The sequence below is a fragment of the Pelmatolapia mariae genome, linkage group LG13 (genome assembly GCF_036321145.2).
Source record: "Pelmatolapia mariae isolate MD_Pm_ZW linkage group LG13, Pm_UMD_F_2, whole genome shotgun sequence".
NCBI classification, from domain to species: Eukaryota; Metazoa; Chordata; class Actinopteri; order Cichliformes; family Cichlidae; genus Pelmatolapia; species Pelmatolapia mariae.
The window spans coordinates 16452665-16478488 of record NC_086238.1 but is presented as its reverse complement, the minus strand read 5'-3'; the positions used below and the strand labels follow the sequence as shown (position 1 = coordinate 16478488).

Here is a 25824-nt window from a genome sequence, read left to right as displayed (position 1 = left end):
TAAATTGTCACATAAATTCTTCATATTGACAGCAACTGCTGACATCGAACCCCTTTCATCTCCCTCCCCACCCAACCCTAAAAATAAAAATAAATAATAAAGATGATCTTTTTTTTTTGTCTCATTTGACAGTTGCTGAAGTCTAAAGCTGAAAAAGCACTTCCTCCAAATAGAACTAGAAAAAATTCAAACACATACTAAAAATAATTAGCTCTAGTGTTGAACACGTCGGGTAGTTTAAACTCATTGTACAACAATTACACCAGGAGCCCCTTAAATGTGTCCGCTAAAAAAAAGGAAACGGGGAAATGAAATGCATAGGAGGACACGTTTGCAACTAGTTCTACAGTGAAATGTATACCAGTGCCTTGTGTTTCCAGCCAACCAAAGCAACTGTCACTGCCAGTGTAAGCCAGCTTGTCAAAACTTAAATTAGCACGGGGAAATATCTGAAAATACTGAGGGGGAGGAGGGGGTCACAACTGACATGACTATTTACACATGCCAAAGCTCCCCCAGTTTCACCCACCACCTGGGTGTGAAGGTGTAAGGCTAGGTTGCACAGCAACACAGCTGTCTGCTATACAATGTAGTCCATCCTGTTTATGCTGTTTGCTGTCTCCAAGTCTCTATTGTCCTGTTTGTTAGTCCAATTAGCGTGCTTGGATGTTGAGTTGGGATTGGAGATGGTCGCCTTCTCGTCCCTCTCCACCAGTGTGTATGCTGGCTGTTTGGCAAAGCGGCCCTTCTGCAAGTGCCTCTCCTTGTCGTCCTCATCTCCCTCGGGATGATTTGTCCTTATTTTGGCAATGATGGAGTTCTTATTTTCATAGTCTTTAATGGCCACTGTGAGGCCCACGTGCTTCTCTATAGGGTTCTTGATCTGGTTAAGCTGCTCCCGGACGTTGTTGGTTGTGTTGTCTTCTGAGCTGGTCGCTGATGTCCCGTTGTGGTTGCTCTGTTTCCGCCGCCGGCGCATGCACCACAGCAAAATGGAGACCAGCACGAGGACCCAGATGACAATGAAAATGGAGCTGAGAAGGGGCACTAGGTAATCTGGTAGAAGAAAACAATGACAAGTCAGAAAGAGACCACAAATAAAAAAGAATTGACTCAAACGGTGAATAGTAGGATTTCTGTATTAATGCATCAAGCTAGCTCAGTCATTAAAGCGCTTTTGCCTGAACAACCTGACCTCCAAGCCTGGAGCTGAAGAAGAGGCTGCTTCTACTTGGCTGTGGCAGCAGTCTGCTGTCACCGTACTGATGGATGGTGAACACAAGTGGGAGTCTGACTAAAAGTCCAGCCAGTTGTACCGCGAGCCAATCTAAAGCCATGTAGCCAAGCAGCTCTGCTCTTTCCATTGAAGATCCTGGCTAGATTCTTTTTAAGCTCCATCACAACTGCCATGAGTCGTGTGGGAGGCTAAGGAATCAGTTTACATATACATGGAATGTTTTTTCTTTGGTGTGCAGCTATGTTGTCACTTTTAGGGCTTGGCTCTATCTCATGATCTGATCTTTAGAGAAAAAAAAATTGAAAAAATTCCTCCCACCCATTTCAGCACATGCAGGTGTGTGCAAGTGTGGAAAACTTCACAATCAAACAAATAGTTTCAGTTCATACCAGTTTTGCTGGGACTTGGCACACGCACTTCTGCGATGGCGGAGATGATCGTGTTGTTCCCGTTATGCTTGCTAACCAGGTCAATTATCCTTTCTGTGATCTTTTTAACGGGGCTCCCGTCCAAGCGGTGGTCGTCAGTCGACTAAAGGCAAAGAATAAAGCGAGGTGTGAAATTTAAGTGTTTAGTTGTTGTAAACTGAAGCCACAGAAACTCAACCCTACGTCCATAACACATCCTACTGCAGCTGCAAGAACTCTGCGATGCAGGTTATAAATCAAAAGCATTTTTTTGTGTGTGCTTTAATGGAAGCAGCCAAACATGGCAGAGTGAGTGGAAGGAAGTACTCACGATGCAGACGTGGATCTCGTTGCTGGCTGAGAATGAGGGGTCACAGGTTATGGACACAGAATGCTCCAAGGAGAAATTCTTGACCACGTATAAGCTCCTCAGCTGCTTACATACTCCTTCCACAGTCAAGCCCTGGACCTGAAGGGAATGAAGCAAATGTTAACAAACACAGGGAAAAAAGGGAGAAAAAAGGGCAATCAAGAAGAAGAAAAAAAGAAGAGCCAAGGCTGCATTTTGGCAGCATGTTCCAACATCCTATCCACCTAATTTAGATTAAAGACCGCAAACTCATATGCTTGTCACTATCTGCTGTCATGCTTGTTAGGCAACTGGCAAGTGATCATTCTATGTGGTGACAGAGTCGCCAGTGGTCCTGTTCAGCTCAAAATCCATATCATCCTGAAATTAATCTCCCCATGTGGTTGGTTTAAGATTGGGATTGGCAGAAGCTAAAAAGTCATGAATGCCTCAGTCTCAGGAACAAAACTGGTATGCAGACAAGGCTCCGAGAGAAATATTCCCACATTTCCCCCACTCCTTCATGGAGCACATTTAAATACATGGCTGAATTGTTAAGGAGTCTCTCTGCCCTGGAGGAATGGGTAATCTTTCACAGTTTGCTGCTCCCATTCATTTAAGACTGCTGGTGGAGGGGAGGGATGGAAAACGAGCCCAAAACCTGTTAAATTCAATCTCTTCCTCCCTGGTGCCTAGGTAACTCACTCGAGGCATGATCTCCTTGTTGAAGGTGAAGGTGATGTTGGCGCAGCTGTTGTCCTGGTAAGTGGAGCTGGGGTGGCATTTGGTGGGGGGCTGGGGAGGGTCGGAGTGCCAGCACTCTCCCAGCTCAATGCAGGGCTTCACAAAGCAGTGGCCCTCCCTGAGGGGGATGCAGCTCTGGCCTGAAGGGCACTCGCCTCGGCCCTTGGCACCCAGTTTGCATGACATCGGGCCACACCACATCTGGAGAGGAAAAACATAGGAGCATTGATACATTTATATTATACTGAGTACACTATACAGTAGAAAACACTTTCAAACTGTCGCTGCCGTATCCCCAGATACACCTGCATAACTGTGGAAGAGATTTGTATTTAATTTACTACTCGGGGTCTCCAGAGGATGAGTCACACTGTACGAATGTCTAAAAACAAAAAACTGGACCAGTGGTAACAGCTGTCCAAAGATTGATTTGTCTCCACTGCATGTCAGAGATTGTTATGTATCACAAACAAACAATACTGTGATGTCAGGCCAAGTTTTAAATGCATCTCCCAGATCTTTTTCAATCCTAGGATGCATTTTCTTGCCGAGGTGAGCTCCACTAGTAAGCCACCAATGTTCATCTAGCGGTTAGACAGCCATGATGATGACAGCACTACTGTCTAACTCACCCAATCGTCCCTTAGTGGGAACCGGTGTGTGTGTTCGTGTTCTAAACAACTAACTGCATCAAGAAATTGGCACTCCGAGCCAACTCCACCCAGTGACACAGAATGTCGTGGCCCTGCCTACACCTTCTCATGGAAAACAAGACACCAAACATCAACGTGATCCATTTTGTGCAGTTCTCTGCAGCACTTCTTCCATTCGGAAGCATGACATAGACTTCACAGGTGTGCCGAGCATTCATAAATACTTTACCTTTGTGCATACAACTTTCCCATTGGAACAGTGGCAAGTGTTGCAGTCTTCATCCCATTTCATTCCATCAGGGGTGACGTGTCCATTAACGGAGCAAGGCTTTCTTGTAACTGTGTAAAAGCAGTCACATTGTTAGAAATATTTTCAATTATTATTTTTTTCCCCCTTCATTTTCATATTTGTTGGGGGTTGTTTTCCCCATCATGTGGAGGCTGCTACCTTCTTGGCAGTGGGATCCAGTCCTGTCTGGTGGGCATAGGCAGCGATATCCATTGATCTCATCCACGCAGGTGGAGCCCAAGGCACATGGAGAGGACTGGCACTCATTAATATCTGCCACAGTGGAGAGAAGCCAGGGGTAAGAATTGGTTCCTTTGTGGCATAAAGAGCACAGCCACACAGCATTCAAATATTTCAGTCTGCACACAAGTCTAATTCCTAGGCTAAACTCACTAAGGCTGTGCATCATTTGAACAGTACATACTAACCAGTTAATAATAATAATAATGATTACTTAGAAAAAACCAAACAAACAAGCAAACATGCTTTATGCCAGCCCTGGTCTTATTAGGCAGCATCATTAGCAGGTATGCAGGAGCTAAAGGCTGGACTTAGACGAACAAAGGGTTTGCAATGGGAAAGAATGTGGCCATCTGAAAGCCTTTAAGAGGGAAAACAATCTGTGTAATCAGTGTCAGAGAGCATGGCTGATTAGCCGTTGGCCTGCTAAGCTGGTTTCCCCCAGGGAAAGCAGCGAGGCTTGGTGGAGTGACACCAAAATGGCTCAGCCTGGCCTGAAGCCCAATGAAAAGATAATTGGCTGACTAGACCTTCCATTTGGAGTGACTGATGGTCCCGGGCATGCTCTAACTGACTGCTCAAACTGCGATCAGGGGGACGTTCTGGAGGCAGGGTTAATACTCACTGATCCGACAGTCTGGGCCAGCGAAGCCTGGGGCGCACTCGCAGCGGTACCAGTTATCCCCATCGACACAAGTTCCACTGTTGTAGCTGGAAAAAAAAAAAGAGAGAGGGGAGGGGGATAATTTCAGTCTGGAATTTTCTCACCAGTCAACTGAACAATTTCTCAAAGATAATTAAAGCAATCACTCCTATTCTTTGTTTTGGACAAGTGTGCTTGGGTTAGGGAGTTCACTAAACAGAGTTAACCGACTGCATCCCAGGAATGACAGGGGCAGGGTGTATGCCTGGTTCCCAGCAGAGAGTGAAAGCGTCGCAGGTGAGAAACTATCACACAAGGAGGAGCAGCTTGTTTACATCTGTCTAAATCTGCAGGAAATGTTTGGCTTCCACTTACCATGGGTGTGGACTGCAGTCGTTGGTATCTGAAAGAGAAAAAAAAATAGAATAGGGAGGGAGGGAGACGAGAGCAGTGAGCATGTTGATCGTTCTCATGTTTTGTGCACATGACAGCAAGAGCACGTCTGAGCTTGCGTGTGCAGAGGCGTGTTGGGCCGGTTGAGCCCGGACTCAGCGCTGCCTGATCACGATGCCTTATTAACAACACTGGGTCGACTCTCACCCTCAAAAATGCAACCCACCCCCCCACCCACCCCTTGGCAACACCCATAATTCCATCCCGACCTTCTCCCTCCCGTCCAAAAAAGTTTCAAGAGGAATTCATGTTTTAGAGTGCATGCATACAGGGCAGGGATCCCAGAAAAAGGGGGAGGATGATATATATATATATATATATATATAAAATCAGGGAAGTGGAGGAGGAGAGCTCTAGAACAAGCAGACATGTCACTGTTTGGACAGGAATGCAACGAATGAGAGGGGCGCGTGTTGAGCTAGCAGAAAGGGGGAGAAACATCTGTCTCCACTTTCCTGAGCCCTTTTCTCCCTCCTCCTTTGCTTTCTCCTCTCATGGCCGGCAGCAGCCAGGGAGAGAAGAAAGAAGAGGAAGGAGGGGGAGAGGAGAAAAAAAAAAGCTACAGATCAAAAGATGATGGGAGAGTCTGCTCTAATCAGATGCAGGACTTCACCTTTGCACTAGGTAGCACAATGTTTATCATAATTTAATGGCAGTAACTGTCCACCTTTATCTATTACACCACCACCCGCCGCCCTTTCTTACTTTGGGTGCATGTGGGACCCTCCCAGCCTTCCTTGCAGACGCAGGTGAACGAATCCCCTGTCACCACGCAGGTACCTCCATTCTCACACGGGTTTGGAAGGCAGCTCGAGTTTTTGGCTGAGAACAGAGAGAGAAAGGTAAAGTTTGATTTTGTCAGTGAGCTTTCCCAAACAACCAAGAGGATCATCAGCACAATCATGAACCTCCACCCAACTCAGAAGACTGCCTTTGACTGGGCTTTTTTTTCTTCTTCTCCCTGACAGCCTTAATTTTCCTTTTTTACCCCCTATATTCTTTGACTTTGAAGTGTACTGTCAGTGCAATCAGGCATTTTAAGCATACGTCTGTCAGCACTCAAAGGAGAAAGAGAAATGGGCGAGATGAGAGAGGGAGGGAGCGTTGACAGAACGAAGGGATAAAAACTGTTTGTGGACCTCGCAGATCTGACAGATCTGATTAAGATCTGACGCAACACGGAGCTCTCCCATAAAGCAAACTTCTTCGTGTGCGTGCGTGCAGAGATGAAACATTAAACCAAGCTGGATGACTCACCTATGTTGCACGTCGTTCCCTCCCACCCCGGGGAACACTTGCACTGGAATGTGTCACCCTCATCATAGCAGGTGCCTCCGTTGTTGCATGTGGCTTCATCGCACTGACTCTCGCCTGGAGGGTGCATGGACAGTCTTTCTTACATGACACTCAGCACAATGTAGAAAATACTGGGTAATTACAAAGAGCCATTAGCACATACCATGAGCCTGCACAGACAGTCTACACGGGTGTGGAAAAGCAGAAAAAAGAAGAAAAAAAAAAAAAGCTTACGGGAGTGGCAAGTCTTTCCCTTCCAGCCATTTTTGCATTCGCAGAAGAAGTCCGTCACCAGGTCTCGACATGTCCCTCCATTATGACAGGGGTTGGTGCTGCAGTCATCTATGTCTGGTTGCAACAATAGACAGCAGCGTGATTTATGTGCGGCATATCAAACAAACATCGTGTTGAAAGATGAATCGACAGGCACCATGAAGGAAGTGTGAGCTTGTTTTGAGGTTGCAGGATAAACAATCGTACTCACTGATCTCGCAGTGGTCGCCTTCCCAGCCGTCACCGCAGATGCACTGGTACACGCTGACTTTGTCAATACACGTGCCCCCGTTGCGGCACGGGTTACTCTCACAATCATTGATGTCTGAAAATGGCAAGAGATGTGTTAGATTTATGACGTGATACATTGTGATCAGTTGTAGATTTGGACTCTGTCCTTACTCTCGTGGCAGTAGGTGCCTCTGAAACCCTCTTGGCACTCGCAGCTGAACTGGCCCCCGGCCTGACTTTGACAGCGACCGTGAGGTCCACAAACGTTTGATGAGATGTAACGCTCTCCTCCTGGTGTGCTGTTGGATGCCACGGCAACCGTGCAGCTATCAATCACTGCAGAGAGGCAATCAAGTTAAATAGTAAAACCAATGACTTTATGAAAGGCTTATTGCAAATTATAAATAAGCCTTAAACCAGGTCCCATTTTGCCTTATGACCCATGTTTACCATAAACAAGAAGGGATGTAAGACACATTACGACAGATCTAAAGGGCAACAGGCCTTTACAGATATAATGCCCATGTGGTTAAAAAAAAAAAAGTCCAGAGGAAAAACAGTACTGTTAAAAAAGAAAGGCAAATAAAAAGAATGACAGAGATAAGCTGTTATGCTTTCATAAGCAATTCATTCTGATCTATTTTACTCGGAACTGAAATCCCTTCCTTTCCCCCTGTCTGATCAGGTTAGGTGAGCTGGGTGAATTTGTTCCCCTGTAATCACTTAATTCTTGCCAAGAGCAGAAAGAATCTTTCGCCTGGTATCTGACTCTGTGGTTGGTCCACTCACTCAATTACACAGACGGGGAGAAAGAGAGAGAAATGTGCGCATTCACTGAGGGGGAAAAGAAGAGGTAGCCCACCAAGTCATTACTAAGAACACACACGGTGCTATCAGCCCTTTGCCAGGTTTTCAGGGAAGAATCATTGGAAAAGCTTTGCTGAGGAGAGGGGGGGAGGGCCATCATCAAGAGAGCTGAACAAAAAAAAAAAAAAAAACCCTGCTCACCTTGGCCAAGAAATTACTTTGAGTGAAACTAAAATACAGGTATTGCCCTCATGGGGAAAAATGTGGGCAAAGTATCCAGGCAAATAGTGAATATCTGGCCTTATTCAGCATTATACAACATCACAGTGCACAGATCACCTTTCAGGCCCCTCGCTGGGGGGGGGGGCAAAGAGCTTGCAGTACTTGCATCAGGAGACGTACCTTTGCACGTGGTGGTGCGACAGTGGTCCTTAAGGTGAGAACAGTTTTTGCCCTCGTAGTCCTCTGGGCAGGCGCAGTAGTAGTCTGTGGCCAGGTTGAAGCAGCCTGCTCCGTTCTGACACGGGTTGGGCAAGCAGTAATCAATATCCAGCTATGGAAGAAAAGGTTTTGAATAGAGAGTAATGAACCTGATAGTTGACATAGTTTCTGCTACAGAAAACAGAGCAAAACCCACAGCATCCTCCCCACAAACTGTGCCAGGAAACAACACACGCACAGCGCTCAGAGGAGGGGAGGGGGGGGACGAGCCAGAGACATAGGACCCGTCCTCTGAGTCTGGGCTTCAGCGCTGAGGAATGTATCCCACTGTAGCCAGGAGCAGCTTCAACAAAGCACTCCCTTTTTAAAAAAGTAGGACTGTGGAACAACAGCCGTTTAAGAGGGTGGGGCAGGAAAACTTTACAACAAACCCAAAAGATACAGGCAGCGCTAGCAAAGAGAGGCTTAAAAACGCTGAATGAGGAAAGGGAAGATGCTTGCACGCACTGGTGTGGGATAGTGGTGGGAGTCATGCCTCACCTGGCAGAGATTTCCTGAGAAGCCAGTCAGACACAGGCACTGAAATCCGTTCACTTCGTCCTGGCAGCGGCCGCCGTTCAGACACGGCGAGCTCGCGCACTCGTCGATGTCCCTCTCGCAGTGCTCGCCAGCGAACCCAGGCGGGCACGTGCACCGATAGCCGTTTACCAAGTCCTGAGAAAGAGAGGGAGAAAGAGAGTATGAGGGAGAGAAGCCGGAGTTAACCTCGCACAGCCACAAATTTGATTAACTGCTTTCAAAGGGTGGGGTCCAAACAATAACTGTCAAACCAGGGCACAGAATGAACAGGACGGGGGGGTAAATATCACAGCTACACAATTATTTCAACACATTTTCCTGGCACGGGCTCAACGCAATAATGTTTATGGTAATTCTATCTAGTGTGGTCGAGAAACTTGCGCGCCCCTCCCTCAGAAACCCCTCTGAACCCACTCCTCTCAGATTTGATTTCAGAGGAATTCCACAACAATTCCACTGTCGGTTTGGAGGGAACCGTTTACGGCAGCTATTTATACAACCGCTGCAAATGTCTCTGGCTTTGACAAAAGAGACACAATAAAGCAAACAAGTTGGCAAGCAAACCAGCAATACCAGATAAAGCGAGATGGGTTTTTGACCTTACCTTACAAGTTCCCCCATTCTGGCACTGGTCCTTGCAGTCGTTTATATCTGCACATGAAAACAAATCCGAGATTTAATTCTGAACAGCTTAACTAAATAGTCTGTCTTTAAAAACAAGTCTGTGCTTTGAGTTTCCCATGCTAGGGGCCTTTAAAAACATTGTCGGAGCTGGAGAGTGCTGTGCATGTGAGCTGGATGATGTGGCTGCAAAACAGCGTATTGAGCAATCCCCTCTGCTGCCAAGTGAAACTAGTCCCTGCGATTGTTTTGAGCCACCCTTAATCACCGTGGCCTTGGCCACACACAGGCCTCATAATGATAAAGCAGATTCATTTATACTGCAGGAGGAAAAAATAAAAAGGAGGACTGCACTTGTCCAACTCTCCCTAACACCTTCACGTTACAGCTTCTATGCAGCATGTACACGATGAAAGGAACTGAAATATCTAAAAGAGCGACAGGAGCTGGACAGACATCCTGACCCGCAGCTGCCGCTGCTGACAGAATTCAGACTCACTGATGTCACAGTTCTGACCCGTCCAACCAGGGAGGCACTCGCAGAAGTATCCACCAATCAGGTTGCGGCACGAGTTGGCATTGACGCAAGGCTTGCTGTCACATTCGTTGGCATCTAGAGGGTGAGAGAAGGCGGTTAGTGGCATGCACACGTGTTGCCGACAGCTGTGAAGTGGTGTAGAGAGGGTGCGTGATTCACCTATTAGACAAGTCTTCCCCGTCCACTGCGAAGGACAGTGGCACTTGTAGCCGTTAACCAGATCCTGGCAGGTACCGCCATGGTTGCAGGGGTTGGGAAGGCAGTCGTCAACATCTGCGCAAGAGAAGAGGGTCTCGTGTAAGCAACAGGATATTTTCTGTGAAAAGGTACTGACATTAAGAATGTGCACACATTCAGGCTTACTGATCGTGCAGGAGGGGCCGGTCCAGCCTGGTGCGCACTGACATTCGTAGCCTTGACTGGTTTCTGAGCAGCTCCCTCCATTCGAACATGGATTGGAGAGACAGGCGTGTTCGGCTACAAAGAGAGATCACAAAACAAAAATCCTTGTTGTTTTAATGACAAACTAAGCATCACAAATATTAATATTTCTGCCACTGCGCCTGCTAACAGAATATATATTATTTTTATTGATACTGAAACAAATCATGATCTGAAAAAGCACATTCAGGTTCTGACTTTGATCCCTTAGAAACATGAGCCCTCTACCCGCGGTCCAAGCTGTTACACGTCCACGATCAAGTCATTCCTTCACCTCTGAAACCTCCTCCTCTGCCCCGAAAGGCCGCTCAAAAATCCCCCTCTCTCTCTCGCTCTCATTACCCGCCCAGGCAGACTACACCACCAGGAAATCATCTTTCATGCTAAGTTGACCCGGCCAATGCACCGTGACTTCCCTCTGACTCCCCGCCATTCTTCTTCTGAGAGGCAGCACAAGATGAGAGTAGCGGGAGGGAGAGCGGGAGAGGGGGCAGTCGCGGCACCTCCTTTACAGATGAGTTAAGGATGAGTGAACACCAAACAAATAAAAAAATTAATGATTCGCTCAAGGAATAACTCGGCAGTCTGAGGTGATCGGCGGACGTCTCCTCGGTATGCTGTGGGGAGGAGGGAAGGGATGCAGCGCTCGCACCCTGGGGCCTCCTGGTTACAATAGCCCAACGTATCGTCCGGTCTGCAGACCTCCTGTTATGAGGGGCATGGTTTCCTGACATCTCTGCAGTTAAGCTGTCAGCACCCTGTGAGCCTCAGATTTAATGAGGAAAAAAAACCATCATCTCCATGGTAAGTGTTTGCAACAGCTGAACCTTAGCAACACACCCCATCTGTCTCGAGGAGAGAAGGATGACAGGCCCCAAAAGATCAAGATCGGTGGATTACCTGACTCGGGGGCCACTTACTCTGAAGTGGAAACAGATTATTGCCGAGTTACTGCCTCCTCTGATTACAAACTGAAGGCACCTCTGACCTTTTGTCTGCAAGCTTGGTGAGCCCAGAACATTCCCATTTATTGTAACTGTAAGAATGCTTGGAAGATATAGCCAACACGGACACTCACCTCTCTCACAGTTGGCTCCAGAGTAACCCTCCGCGCAGGTACACTGGTACTTATCAGGTCCTGTGTTGATACACGTCCCTCTATTCAGGCACGGCTGGTGAGTGCCACAGTAGTTCAGGTCTGGGAGAAGGAGAAAAAAGAAGAGGGAGGGGGGAGGATCACAGTTTGTTTGGGCACAACAATGGCTGCTCCTACAGTGAGCGCAGCTGAAATAAGAGAAGGAAATTAACCTTTATCACAAAGGTGACCGCCCCAGTTGATGTCACAAAGGCACTGCCACGGCTCTTTACAGGTGCCGTGCACACAGCCGGGGTGGGGGATGCACTTGTCGCAGTACTGACCCTGCCAGCCATACAGACACCTAGAAAACACAGAGATATAGATGCAGAAAATTAAAAAAAACAAAACCAAAAAAACCCAAAAAAACAGTGACAGACGCACAGCCTTCAGAAAAGTTCACAACTTTCACAGAAGAGGTCAGATAATCCACGCACTGCCTGAAAATGTTAATATTTTAATCTTCCATGTATTCCAGATTCGTTCAGCAGCTACTGAGCCATAATCTTAACTTAATGAAGTACACACTAGCGTGAAACAAACAGGCTCCCACAACTGGGCTGCATCTTAAAAGACCGCAAATGAATTTTAAGTAGCAGGGTGTTTATGTAACAGCCTTTAAACAATACTTGGAGCCGACGACGACGAAAGAGGAGCATTTAGCATTTTACTAAACAAGGAAAACAAAAACCCAACACACTAAATTACAGTTCCAATGGGACCTTTAGCACAGCTAACATTAGCATGCGACTAGACGCTCCCTTTAACATCACTACGCCTGTGGCTTGGCAGCGGCAGACAAGGAGGGTTCAGCCTTCTTGGCTGTTACACTGCTGCTCGTCCTGGTTCCCATGAGTCAGAAGTCAGACTTGCGCCCCGAGGGTGAGGACACAGCCTGCTGACCACTGAAATATCCAGGTTCATAATTACACCGATAATGCTGCTCCCTTTCTTGCTCGGCTCCATAATTAAGACGGCAATCCAGCCCCGGTTGATAAATCAGCTCTTTAAAAAGCTGGCAAAGCGGCGATGCAGTCCCTGCTGCGGAGCCCAGCGACAGGAAACGCAGCGTCCCCCCCTCCCACTCCTGCCCACCCCCTGCGGGCGACTGGGGGGGAGCGGCGCGCTGATTAGCCTCAAGAAACGGACGGACTGTAAAAATAAACGCGGCGGTTAAGTAAACCTCAGTCTGTGATTAAAGAGGCTATTCTTAAAAGTGTGCTAATCCCCCTCCATGAGAAGTGGAGCTGGAATCCCCGCAGCAGGATCCCAAATCATTTACAGTTATTACACAGCCAAATTACTGGGGAATGTGACATTAGACTGTGCAGTTCTGCTGATGCACAAAGATTTCATACCCATGAGAATCTGATAGGTTGCTGCAGTGCACGTGTGCCTTCTCAAACTGTTGTGCAGGCCACAGGTGCACTGTTGTTACTCCATTAGCAACAGCGGACGCTCAGGGTATCACTAAAGACTCTAAAGTCATTAAGCTACGGCTTTGCTGCGACAACGGGGCTGCCCAAGCCTGCAGCTAATGTTGCTATGTACTGCAGTTGTTTGAGACGCCGCAACAGCCCAACGATGGGAAACTGCTCACTGACTACAGTAGCAGTAGATCTTGCTTGGAGAGTTTGTTGGCGGAGTGCATATAAACAGAGTTAAACCCAGAGCTTTAAATATAGCCACACCTGTACAGGGACTAAAAGACATTCAGGCTCTTGTTCTGCCAGTAGTCACACAAGCAATTACATGAAACTCGATGATGTCAAAAGCTTGGGAAAAACAACAAAGCTGCAGCACAGAATGAACAAACCTGATCATCCCTGTGCTTGATTTATGGCCAAATCAGACAAGTAAGAAAGCAACCATTGCCTCAACTGTGGGAAAAGCCGGAAGCCGTGGGGCCCTTCTCCGGGATGAGGATGAGAGTCGACTCTTACTGATCGCACACAATGCCCTAACGCCGATACCCTTCTGTGCTGGGCTTTTCCTCTGGCTGCGCGCGTAAACAGCATTAGGAAGCCATTAGCTACATAAACAATACACTTTAAGACTCATCCGAATGTTACACACGATTTCGCTGCTTAACACTTCCCCTCGTTTGGAGAGCTACATTTCCAGCAGGGCTGTGGCAGTCGAGCCCTACTGCGCAGACTGGCAGCCCCCCATCCACAAGAGCTCCACGAGAGATTTACAAGCAGCTCAGCCTACATCTCTGTTAAAGCCCTGGTAGTGATAGTCTGTTGGCCGGGAAGCCAAAAACATGTACAGAGAAAGATCTGTGCCATGTCAAAACTGGTGCTTGGACACGATCCCTACACATCTAAATGATCACCACCACAGGCTTCTGGCAACACACCCCACAGTAAGTAAAGGCACTTGAATCAAATGGCTCCCTGCGCAGGGTATTCCAGCCAAAGAAGATAAAAGGCTGGCTCAGTCCAAAAGGAGCGAAGACTGGGATATTTTGTGGGAAAAACAACATTTGGACTGTTAAAAGAAAAGAGGCTTAGATTAGCTGTTGTCCCAACTGATATTACATGACAACTGGTAAATAATCAGCATACTGATATACATAAATTGGAAAACATTGGTATAACTTATTTTGAGAACACCATCATACATTTTGCAAAGTAATCAAATCACTTTTTTTTACCAGAGGTTGCAAATAATTCAGCTCTGGGTAGTTTGTTTTCACTCGTGTGTGTATTTTTGCTTTGTTTTTAATCTGTGAAAATAAATCATTTGAGCACGGGCCCCTGATGTGCAAACATCATCACCCTTCAGCTTACGTCACTGCGACTTTGTGGCTAGATTTTTCTACTCTTTTCCCTTTCGCTTCAAAAAGCGCCTAGAGACACATCTAGCGTCAGCCACCAGTAGTGTTTCACCGCAAGCACGCGGCTCTTTCCCACCGCAGGCAAACTTCTTCTTTTTTTTCTGTGTCTGAGCTGTTTGCACCTGCAAAGTTTTTGTTTTTGTGGTTCGTTACTCAGGAGAAGAATGTGCATGCTGCGTAAAAAACTCTCTCATTTTACAAGGAAATTGCTCAAAAATCACAGAGTATGGGGATTTTGTTCGAAAGACACATCCCTCCCCTGCAGGGCGAAGGACGAGGAAACGTATGTTTATTGACAGTTTATTACTGCAGAAGCTCAAACGGTTATATTTGAGCAAGCGTTGGCATTTGGAATATGGAGGAATTTGGTCGAGGGACGTTCCCTTAGCTGACATCCTATGGATCAGGAAGTAGTGTAAATGTACAAGAAGGGGAACTGGGCAATCAACGGTCGGCATTTCATTTGGAAAAGTGCAGAAAAGTCTCACAAAGCAGCACTTACTTGCATCCACCTGGTTCCTTACATGATCCATGCTCAGTGCTGCAGCCCTGTCGACATATAGCTAGAAGAAGAGGAAGAATTAATCATTTAACTGCACGGTGACTAGATTCACACTTGGCCTGTGGCAGTTTTAACCGCAAATAATATGATTAGTGCTATTTGACATTTCTGTCTGTAGAACAATCAGACCTGTTTACAGACAACCATGCATGCCTTGCCAAAACTGCACTGGATCTCTAACTTCTCCTGGTTGCCCTCTTCACAGCCCACAACTGTTAGTCAATCAACATTTAACAACATTTTAGTGACATACAAATCAGCAGACTGACAGTCTAAGAACCGCAGTCTCATGGCATGGTAAGACACTTATTAAACTGACTACTGCCCAGGCTTGTTTTTTGGAGGAAATAAGATTTTTTTCACACTCCTAGCAGGAAAGAAGAAAAAAGAAAAAAAAAAAGGGGGGGGGGGGGGGGGGGGGGACGGAGATGTCATTCAATTCAACAGAAAGCATTTCCTTCATACTCATAAAGACTAATCCTGCAGTCTTACGCAGTTTTCTCCTGTTTCAAAGTGACTTCTTCCATTACTTCATGCTGCCATCTCACCAAAGGCCTCACCTGTGTTGCAGTCAGGTCCAGACCAGCCTTCCAGGCAGGTTTTGTTTCCATTGTTGTCACACGTATAATGCCCGAAGAACTCGTCTCTGGGCCGACAAAACTTGTTGCAGCCGAAACCGTAATAGTGCTCGTCGCAGCTGACCCGGATCTGGTATTCAAACTGGGCTACGGGGCCGTTGTGCGTCAGCTTCTGCCATTGCGGGCTGGGGTTGATCATGCCAGAATGAGAGGCTTTTTCTATCAACCTCCCATCTACACCTTAAAAGGGGGGAAAAAAAGGAAGCACAAGCAGTCGTACTTGTGAATTTCATAGTAAAGGAAAGAAAAATACTACTTTTTTCTGTTCTGGTTCTTTTGAGTTTCATCAAATGTTTGGGCCCGAGAGGAGAAAACAAAAAAACCCCAACATCAGTGGAATGCAGCATCCTACATTACGCTTTTGGCTTTTGCACTTTGCTCCTTGATCATACAGCGAGAGCCCAAAACCGGACCAAGAATTCTGACACAAATTGCAGAAGATCCCTTACATAGCAGATTATATGTAATTAAAGCAACTATGTGTGCTGGAGAGGAAGAAAAGTAGTGGGATGAAATGCAGGAAAAAAAAAGAAAAAAAAAAGGATGCGGGTAATGAGCACTTTTAACTGCTTTTTTTCTCACGCTTCCCTTTCCAACTCTGCATGGTTGGTTTGTGATTCTCAGGTTTACAGCTTGAGGAAACTGCTGGTCTCTGACGCTGCCCTCTGCATCTGCTCAGGCGAGGACAGAACTGCAGCCGCCGTAAATTACAGTGCGAGGACGCCACAGTCACTACTGGGAAGCCAGCCAGTGTGCCATCAGCACTTTTCCCCTCCAGTCTGCCTTCCTCACATGCATTTTTTTTTTTTTTTGGCACCAACAGCACCCAAAAGTATTGAAATCAACACTTGGAAGATTCCATCTTCACTTCAGGAGGGAACCAAGTTTATGTTTTGATTGTAAAGATCCACACAGAAACAGACCTGCGTTTTAGTCAATCTTGGAGAGGTCACAGCTCTGGCAAATAGAGGACGGAGGCGAGAGCAACGCTCGCAGAGCAAACACGCTCACCCCAACCTCCAGACACCGCACCGTCTACATGCAAGCCCTTTCGCATTAACACCACTCATTCACTCGCGCTCGCTACTCCATGTCTAAATCTTCCACCTGGGAGAGAATGAAAAATGTGTCAGTCATCATTTACTGCGCTCACACGAGCAGGGGTAGTTGACCGCGAGGTAAATCGCTCCTGTGTGTAGTATGATGCAACGCAGCGCGGGGGGGCGGGTGGATGGCCCGCTGTTATTTATTTACTGCGCTGTGTTGTGTAGGGCAGCGTCCTGAAATCACAGTGCCCGGTGATATTTCGCAGTACTCTGGAATCCAAAGATTAACCGTGTGGTATTTCTCTACCGACTGCTGGCCTGCAGTGTCAGGAGTAGCACGCCCTTGCTACCTGCTGCCTGGCTCGTAGCTTAACATAAATCAGACCAACTTTAAAAAGTTTAGAAAGGACATGCTAGAAAAGAAAAAAAAGAACTTTTTTAATCTAATTTTAAAAAAGAAGAAGAAAAAAAAGCAAGAAGAAACTGGTTTCTCAAACACGCTATAAACACTAAACGATTCAGGTTCTACATTTACACAGGTGTTTAACTTCAGCCAGATGTTTTATTCTGTTCAGGAATCTGTTTCGATGTCGGTCAAAACACACGAAGCCTACAGAACCTCGAGCCAGCCTGCTGGAGGCTCAGAGGCTTAAACAGCACCGCATATGTACATTCGGGGGGCTTTTCACACCGATGCCCTAATGGGTCTCCGGGGAGCGGCAAATACAGCAGAAAAGACCGAAACCTCGCTGAGCTCAAAAAAGACATAAACAAGCACGGGATAAGGCCCTGCCCTCATCTGGAATCACAACGCTGACCACCAGCCAGCAGGAATCCCAGCAGGAACCAGGATTTAGAGTCAGGTTGATCGCATAATTATGGGAAGAGCAGCTCAAGTCTCAGAGTGGCAGAGTTGTCAAAAATACAGACTTCTAAATTCTGAAAATTTCAAGCAGTTTAAGTACCAATATTTCACAGATACCCCGCTGGGCCCTTACTCTGCCCATGTGAAAATGCCCACATAGCGCCGCCTCCTCTCTCATAGTGGTGTCTACTTCTTGTCACTTGTCCTACTCACTCCAGTTCACTAGCATTTTACATGGTGATAGAAAGCCGCTTTTGTGGCTGAACATCTTTTTATAATCATCTTAACCCCCACCCGCCTGTGGTATTGACCATCTGTATTTTTCAAGGCATTTACCCAAACATTATTGACTAGTAGTCTTCCACCGCACATGCTCTGAGCTCAGCCCGCCTATATGCCTGTGGTCAGGCACAGGCCAGAGGTCACTTTAACCTCAAACAGAGCAGAGCTCTGAGGCTTCAGTCTCCTACACACCAGTCAAAGCCTCAAGCTGGTTGGCTGGATGAACTATGTTTCACGCCTCAGTGACAGTGAGACAGTGTGACCCCGACCCTGGCTGGCAGCACCCGCCATCAGTCATGAGCCAAATAAAAATGTTTTTTCTATTGGGGGAGCAGTGTGGCTCTGTTGTCTTTAAAAAAAAAAAAAAAAAAGGGGGGGAAGGGGGGGGGGGGCACCCGTCCTCTGTCTTGACAGCCCTCCCCAATCCCATCTTCTTCCTCTTACTTCCTTTAACTCATCTCCTCCCTGTAGCCACCTGTCAACACACTTTAACACACACGCACACACAAAACCACCCAGTGGACCATGTGGAAGAGGGCAGGGGGGTTCAGGAAGAATAAACTTCCTTCCCTGACCTTCAACGAAACTCCTCCCAGGCACTGCTGTGACAGAGGGGAAAGGAAAAAAAAGAAGAAAAAAAAAGAAGAAATGAACAGAAGGCAAGATGGAGATACCAGACAAGGAGAAATACTTACCACTGGTTTCATTGTTGAAGTCCAAGGCTTCCACTATCAAAGTGTAGGACCTCTGAGGAAGACAAGACAAGACATACAGGGAGCGTTAGTGGAGAGGAGGAGTTCCTGCATCATAAACAAAATGATTCAGTGGGAAATCTTTTGAAAGACTTCATGATAAGTCCAGTGAATTACGTCACAGTAGTGCCCTTGTGTTTTTTTACTGACCATGCAAACTAACTCGTAGGAGGTTCACACGTTCTCCCTTTTATCGGGAATGCTGCAGTTCTTGGGCCCATTTATCTGTGAGCTCTGAGGGCTGGAACGTGTTTTTCCTCAAGTGTCATAAATGGTACATTTGTAACGCCTACGAAAAAAAAAAGAGACTAAAACCCAGAACTTTTCCATTTCCCATGACCTCACCAACCTTGCCAATGACGTTTCATCTGCCTCTCACCGGGTTAGCCTACAACAAAGCCTAGTACAGAAACCAACGTGAACTATGAACAATAGTCCCGTTGATCTGATTAAGAGGATAAGCTCGAGGTGGTGCGGAGGTCTCTGTGATTAGAATGGCAGACACAGTGGGCAGTGGTCTGGTCTAGGTGGACACGCACCCGGCAGGACGGCGCTGGACGTGCCAAAAAAGCAACCATAAGTCAAAAATAAGAGAGCGCACAGAAAAAGCCTGCAGAGCCAAAGATCTGTCTTCATATTAGCCGTTGTAACCTTGCCCCTCTTTAGAAACAGTTTTTCCCCAAATACAGTTTTTCCACATGTTTATAAAACGGTGGTGAGAGGCCAGTTGATTCCTTTTTTTTTTTTTTTGCAGCGTAGGTGGGGTTTTCAGTTTCATCCTAATTTATGTACTTCAATAGGCGTGCTATGATGAAGCCAGGCAGAAGTGCTTCGGAACGCCACTTTATTTTTTAAAGGACAAGCAGAAAAATGGGACACACACAAAAAAAGCGTGCGTAAGAGATGGTGAAATGGGGAAAAAACTGAAATACAAGAAAGGGGAAACCACAGAGAAACTGAATGAGAGCTACACTCTGGAGGACCCGTCTACATTTCAGCACTGCCGAAAATGCTTTGTCCGATTCAGGGTCGGTAGCGCTCACACCGATATCGGCTTACACATCCACCCTGCGCTGTAGTTATGAGGGAATCGGACAATGTGTCTGCGAGCGCACACGACAGAGTCCCAGAAAAAAAGCATGCGGCTGTGAGAGGGTGTAATCCACTTACATTAACTTGGGCATCCAACTTAAACACCTACTTGTTACATTCACACGTGTACTCGGCCCTAGCAGCGATGCTTGGAGGCATTTCCGATATATATAATTTTTTTTTTTTTTTGCATGGCCACCATGCCCTCTTTGTGCCGCAGCAATGACTTCACGATAAACAAACCAGCTTGAAGGAAAACCCCTGGTCTCTTTCCACAGAGGAACAAAAGGGGGCATGAGTCATTCCTGATGCTTTTTCATGGCTTCACCTTGTTTTCTCAGGCATTCGCCTTTCCATCTTTCCAGGAGACATTCATCTCATCCCGTGCCAGTATTTCACTGCAATCAGGGCAGCCATTATTTGAGATGCAGCGCTCATCAGCAACAGCCTTTACAGTATATTCTGACTCACGATTGGCTGCAATCGCTTGCTGCAGAGCTCCAACAAGTGAGTCAGTAGTTATGTGATACCTAATCACCTAAAGCCACGGCCCAACCTACAGAGAGTTGCTTTAACAGTAGGAACAAGAGTCTTCTGGCTTCTCTTCAAGCATTAAGTAGTATTGTGTAAATGTTGTCATTCACCTCCTGTGACCAGCACTTGACACAGTTGCAAAAGAGTAGACTTCTCATTAGAGAACCAATACTCCAGCGTAAAGAACAGCGCTTGGATACATCTAGCAAATGTTTACAGACTTTTGAAATATCGGGATATCACCCATGTGACACCACAGCACACGTGGAGAAGTCATCCTAAAAAATGGGAACTCAACTGAAAGATAAATAAATAAAGATGAGAAGCATCTTTGGAATTTCCGAATCATGGTGACATTAACTTGATGTGTTTGTCATTTAATGTGTGGAGAAAAAAAAAAGGATTTTGTGTTAAAACCCTGTTTTTGTTTTGTTGTTTGCACTTGCCAACACGTTATCATTCTACTGGCAGTTAAATAGGGAACAGCAATGGATCCCTGCCAAGTGAAAACATCAACAAGCCCGGATTCACCTGCTCCACAGCAACATTTCACACTGCGTCCGAGACTGATGGGAAAGAAATCCCTCATTGTAGTGAACTGGGCGTTAACAGGCGGCAAGTCTAATGGAGTACTCCTTAAATAAATAAACAAACAAAAAAAATACACAGAAAAAATTCTTTAACGTGACACACACACTTACACACCCATATCTTCTATGATTAGACTTGCCTGAACACGGACGCTTTTGAAGCTATGCAATCATGCAGTCACGTGATCGTGTAGTACTCCTTGATTAACATGATTAATAGGGCTCGCAGTTAAAAACTGGGAAAACAAACAAACAAACAAACAAAAATTCGATATCGATGTTTTCTGTTCTGCACTTTTTGGCACACTCGTAATGTTTCTATACCACGAGGTTCCCAACATCAAGTGAAACGTCAGTGCGGCTTGATCCAACAAGTAGCTTCCCCATTAATGGGATGCTTAGTTTCATGCTAAATAACTGCTCCCAGAAAGTGAGATACTGGCTGGCTCCTCATTCGCCAACACTCCATAACTCCTTGGCGGTTATCAGCTCCGAACCGTCTGCCACTGCCAGGTTCACTTTTCCCAGGCTCCCAGCTGACTCACTTCTCCTCTTTGAACTACATAGCACACTCTCTAACCCCCTCCCCTCTCTCACACTTGCACACAGACACACACATCCAAGTGCAATAAGTGTGGCCATATGTCTTCTTATCTTTCCCGGCCAAGCAGGCACTGTCCAACAGACAAGCGGCATAAGCGATAAAGATCATTCCAGTTCGAATCACATTCACTTGCCAAAAAACACTACTGAATCCTCTCAGTAGGGGAATTTTCCCCTCACACACCCTCTTATCTTCCCTCTTTCTGAAAATGAAGCCATTTGATGTACCATTACTAAGAAATTTATGAAAAAAAAAGTACAGGGGGAGGGGGGGTGTCTCATGGAACAGGTCAAAGGTCTAAATAACGGCAAGGCAGAACAGATTGGACTAGTCTAGGCCTACAGTCAGCACAGAGGAAATGTAAACAGTTTCATCAAAGGCATGTTGACTTTCTGTATCAGCTCTCCTGAGTCAATCACTTTCATGGTATCAGCCTGCAATCTAACCAATGATTGGGGCTGCTAAATAACACACCCTGTTTGCCACCAAACCTTGGTTCAGTCCTGAAAAGCCCACTCTTGTGATCTTCTTTAAAGCCCACCGGCTTTCACTGATTGGGGTTGGAAGGAAGGAATGCATTGTTTCCCCAGGACTTTTTCATCACAGGAGTTACATGGAGACTCAGTTTATGTATCCTGTTAAAAGGTACGTCGGCCCATGGTACAAACAGAACCTCACCCCGACCAAAAGAATTTCACCTTTCGCCAACTAAAACACAAGGCACCGCAAACAGATTACTCACAAGGCAAACTTAATCAAAACATGAACCCGAGTCCAGGAATGAAAACCATATCGAAGTGTTTAAAGAAGCAGGCAGTCATCGGTCTTTGTCAAGGTTCACAGGCCATTAAGGGAAACAAACAAAATTAAAGGTGCAGGTTATCTTTTCCAGTTAAATACATATTTTCAATTCATGTCTCCCTTCCAAGAAGCTGGGAGCAACTGATAAGAAGTGAAGCATCAGAGGGTATTATGTAATGCCGCAGTGACAAAACACAGCAATTACACTATTATAAAAAAAAAAAACAACAACATTCTTTTCTCTCTTTCACTTGAGTAATTTGCACTTAACTGCCACATCAGAGCCAACTACAAACATGTCATTACTCCCACCGCTCCCACGCTCACAGTCCGACCGAGCTCAGCATTGTTCTTTGACGCACCTGATCCCGGTTCTCAGACTGCTCTGACTCACTCCAAAACCCAAAAACAGGGATACCACCGGGTCTCAGGCCTCAGAGACGCCAGAGGTTTTCTTTTTGTTTTGTTTTGTTTGGTTGGTTTTTTTCAAAATGGAAAGATACTTTGAAATCCAGGCATCACTGGAGCGAGGGAAAGGAATCGCTCAAAAGATAAAGACGATGGCGGGGAGGAGGGGACTCCAGAGCAACTGGATTGATCCAATTTTAAAGTTCTGGCCTTTTCCTTTTACAGGTGTTACACAGGCAAATTATTGCTGAGGTGGGCAGAGAGGCAATGCCTGAGAGCCAACCTTTATATCACTGCTGAGTCTACTACTGCAGCTTCCTGTTGCTTGCCCTGCGCTGGCATTACAGCTGCAGTGCATCTATTATGCTCTGTAATCCTCACTGTAGTCACCGAGGGCACACTATTGTCCCGGCTTGCCACTGTAGCAGGGCCCTCACTTCTCTGTGGGACACAAGCATGAGGTGGACATTAACCAGGACCTGCATGGGGCTCTGAAACACTTCTGAAAGAGATGTGCAGCCGATGTCATTCAGCTGGATGCCTGGCTCTTGCCCCTACCTGATCTAAGCGCATGTGTGTAGCCTCATTAAGTGCCGCAGTTACCGTGGGTGGCAAGGTTAAAGCGATGAAATGCCTGGGGTCCAACCGAGCGTGACTTAAACAAAGCCCTTAGCCTGGACAAGAGGCCAACTTCATGCAGCTCAGTAGAGAGGATGAAGGGAGAGAAAGAGAAGAGTGGGGGGCTGGGGGGAGTTTCATGAACTCAGAGTACCCAACAACCCAACTGCACCACACTGCCATCTGTCCACAACAGCCAATCAACTGATGAAAAGGACAAAGAGTGATATCATACCTAACCTGACAATTGTTAATGTGCAGTGAAGTAAAGCACTTGAAGTGAAGGATGGGAAAAGCTAGCGAGCAGCTCCAAACTCCCGTTTTCTACAGATATGGGTTCAAAACAAGTGACCTGATGGATTGTGCAGAACTTTTTTTTTTTTTTTTAGAAAACAGCATATTTCTATGTATCTGGACATTTTAAAACACGACATGGACATCCTTCATTAGGCCCAGAACATGCAGGCCATGTTTGGAAAGAAAGCATTCACATTATCAGCGTGCGAGAAGAGAAATGTGAGGAAAGCGAGCAGAGCGCCGGGTTGCATTTCAATGTCAACAATGTGCCGTTTCCAAGTAGAAATGGTTTTATCCAGTAAGATGAAACTAGTCCGGCTGCAAGGATTAATACTAACTTAGTGTTGCCATAGTGTGAACATAAACACAAACCTTTGTCTTTTAAAGAAAGTTGTGAGGTGCCAGAGACTAAGAGGAGAACAAATAAAAGTACAAGCTAGATCAAATTGCACACCATCCTGCTGAGAACATGATTTTACTGGCAGATTGCAGGGAAAACACAAATTTAAATGATCTGTTCTACCTCACAGGTAAGGCACACAACAATGAACCACATGAAAGGGGAAAATTGAAAAGTCCACTTCTTTTTTTCCCTTCTCCTCCTCGAGGCCTTTCAAGTGCGTGCAGTGCCTGAAATTACAACAAGAACCTCCATCAAGTTTGAGGTAAAAATAGCCTTGATGTAATTGGACAACACATACCAACAGACTGTGCCTTTCACCCATCAGGCACAGCAGAGGAGTTTGCGGGCCAAGCTGTGGGGCCAGTCAGTCTGTGCACAGTCCTTTTTTTTTCTCCCCCTTCTTCTCTCTCACTACATAGAAATGTGCTCCAGCATGGCAAATCATCTCCCTCTCACAGAGCTGCAACACTCCCACAGGCCTGTCAGGCCCATTTATTTATTCAATGAAGAAGAGCTGACACTCAAGGAAACCAGAAAGTGGGTTTTCACCCTGGAGTTTCTGTACTGTGCTACATGACCAGCTTTGCCAGGAAGGCAGACAAGGGGAATCTGAGAGTTAAAAATTCTTTTAATCTACTCAATCGGGCCAGACAAGGGGGCACACATTCATAAGGAATGGTAGGAAAGGAGCAAACCCATTTAACACATTAATAATAACAACAACAACAACAAAAGAGTGGATTTCTTGAAATGTTTCATCTTTTTTTCTACTGGATTAGATGACTCAGGAGTTCAGATTAACTACAAGTCATAATCTGCCCACTTGCACTCCCTTAAGCCAAATTCTAACTCGGGTTTTATGATTATATGTAACGCGGTTTTAACAACCTTACACATAAGCAGACAGGTCTAGGCCTGATGGTGCAAAAATGCCTGCACCTGGTCAATTAGCGCACATAATGAGGAGACATGGGGGGGTTTCTTGAGGGGGGGCGCTTTCTCAAAGGGACAATTCACTGAGAACCAAGTGCCAAATGAGAAACTCACTCTTTGTTTGTTGTGCTTTCTATCCTTTTTTTCTCCTATTTTTTGAGGGGAGGGGGGTTAAGAATGATTGACAGGCAGTAATTGCGCAGAATTGCCCTGCAAACACACATTTTCTCTCTTTGGAAATTTTTTTTCTCGCTTTCTTAGAGTCTCCACTCACCGGCCAGGCAAAACTGAAGGGCAAAACTATCCTGGATTTGTCAGTCCTGACAGAGCTCTTGAAAGAAAAGGTATTCCCTCCCAGGACAGGCGTAGATCCCATTCCGAAGCTGCAGGGCCCTGCAGCGGAAACTCTGGACTGGTATTCCTTTAGGCAAACTTTAAAAAACGTATTGCACTCGTCCCGTGTGCACTTTCTATCCGCGCCGCTCCGTGCGCCGTCGCAGCACACGCCGCTCAGCAGCTCTCCGTTCGCATTGCGCATCGATAAGATTTGTAACTCGAATTGTCCGGATCCCTCTGACACCTGTTGAAGACAGAAAAGTGAGTGCAATGGGACTGTGTGTGGAGGGGACTAAACAAAAAAACAAAAGCTGTACTTTTAACACTTTTGCGCCACTTGCACGCTAGTTTTTACGCACGCAGCATGCTAACTGTTGAGATTTGTCTTGCAGAGGCATGCCTACATGTAATGTTAGCATAGCTGTGAACTTTCAAAGGCGACACGCATGCAGAAAGCAGAGGACATCCAAACGGCCCGAACTGAGTGACCTTTCCCGCTTGTTTTCAGCGGAAAAAAAAGAACCAATCCACGTACCTTCGCGAGAAAGCAGAGTAAAAAGGCAGCAACCACCGAGCCCCGTCTCAAAATCATGCCTCCGGACTGCTGTTGCCACTCGTTTGTACTAATCGTCTGGCCGACACACGGCACCAGAGCTCTCCTCTGGTTTAAACATGCACGAGTGGGGAGCAACGATTTGGTCAGTGGAGCGCAGGTTCCCGATTCATAGACCTTCCTAGTACGTCCCTCAGGTTCTCCGAGCCTGTGCGCCTCTTCGTTTATCCTACACTCTCCACTTGTTGTTGTTGAGCAAAGTTTACACAGTAGCCATGCGGCGGCCGAGCT

General features: G+C 46.3%; 1 protein-coding gene across 2 annotated transcripts; it reads right to left on the bottom strand.

The window, feature by feature from the left end:
• Window positions 1-112: 112 nt before the first annotated feature.
• Window positions 113-25824, bottom strand: jag1b (jagged canonical Notch ligand 1b). 2 transcript variants are annotated; one of them, XM_063491200.1, is made up of 26 exons: window positions 25516-25824; window positions 24919-25224; window positions 18308-18359; window positions 15342-15599; window positions 14722-14782; window positions 11551-11681; window positions 11321-11440; window positions 10165-10278; window positions 9961-10074; window positions 9763-9876; window positions 9247-9293; window positions 8604-8777; window positions 8025-8175; window positions 6987-7151; window positions 6796-6909; window positions 6546-6659; window positions 6273-6386; window positions 5721-5837; window positions 4938-4965; window positions 4545-4630; window positions 3839-3952; window positions 3620-3729; window positions 2699-2938; window positions 1976-2113; window positions 1627-1768; window positions 113-1056 (listed from the first exon to the last, which is right to left on the bottom strand). In XM_063491200.1, exons 1-26 carry the CDS (start codon window positions 25570-25572, stop codon window positions 581-583), a joined length of 3657 nt encoding a protein of 1218 aa, XP_063347270.1. In that variant the 5' UTR covers window positions 25573-25824; the 3' UTR covers window positions 113-580. The 2 variants fall into 2 exon arrangements, with proteins under 2 accessions (XP_063347270.1, XP_063347272.1); XM_063491202.1 differs by lacking the exons at window positions 24919-25224; window positions 25516-25824 and adding an exon at window positions 24010-24048 and having other exon boundaries at window positions 116-1056.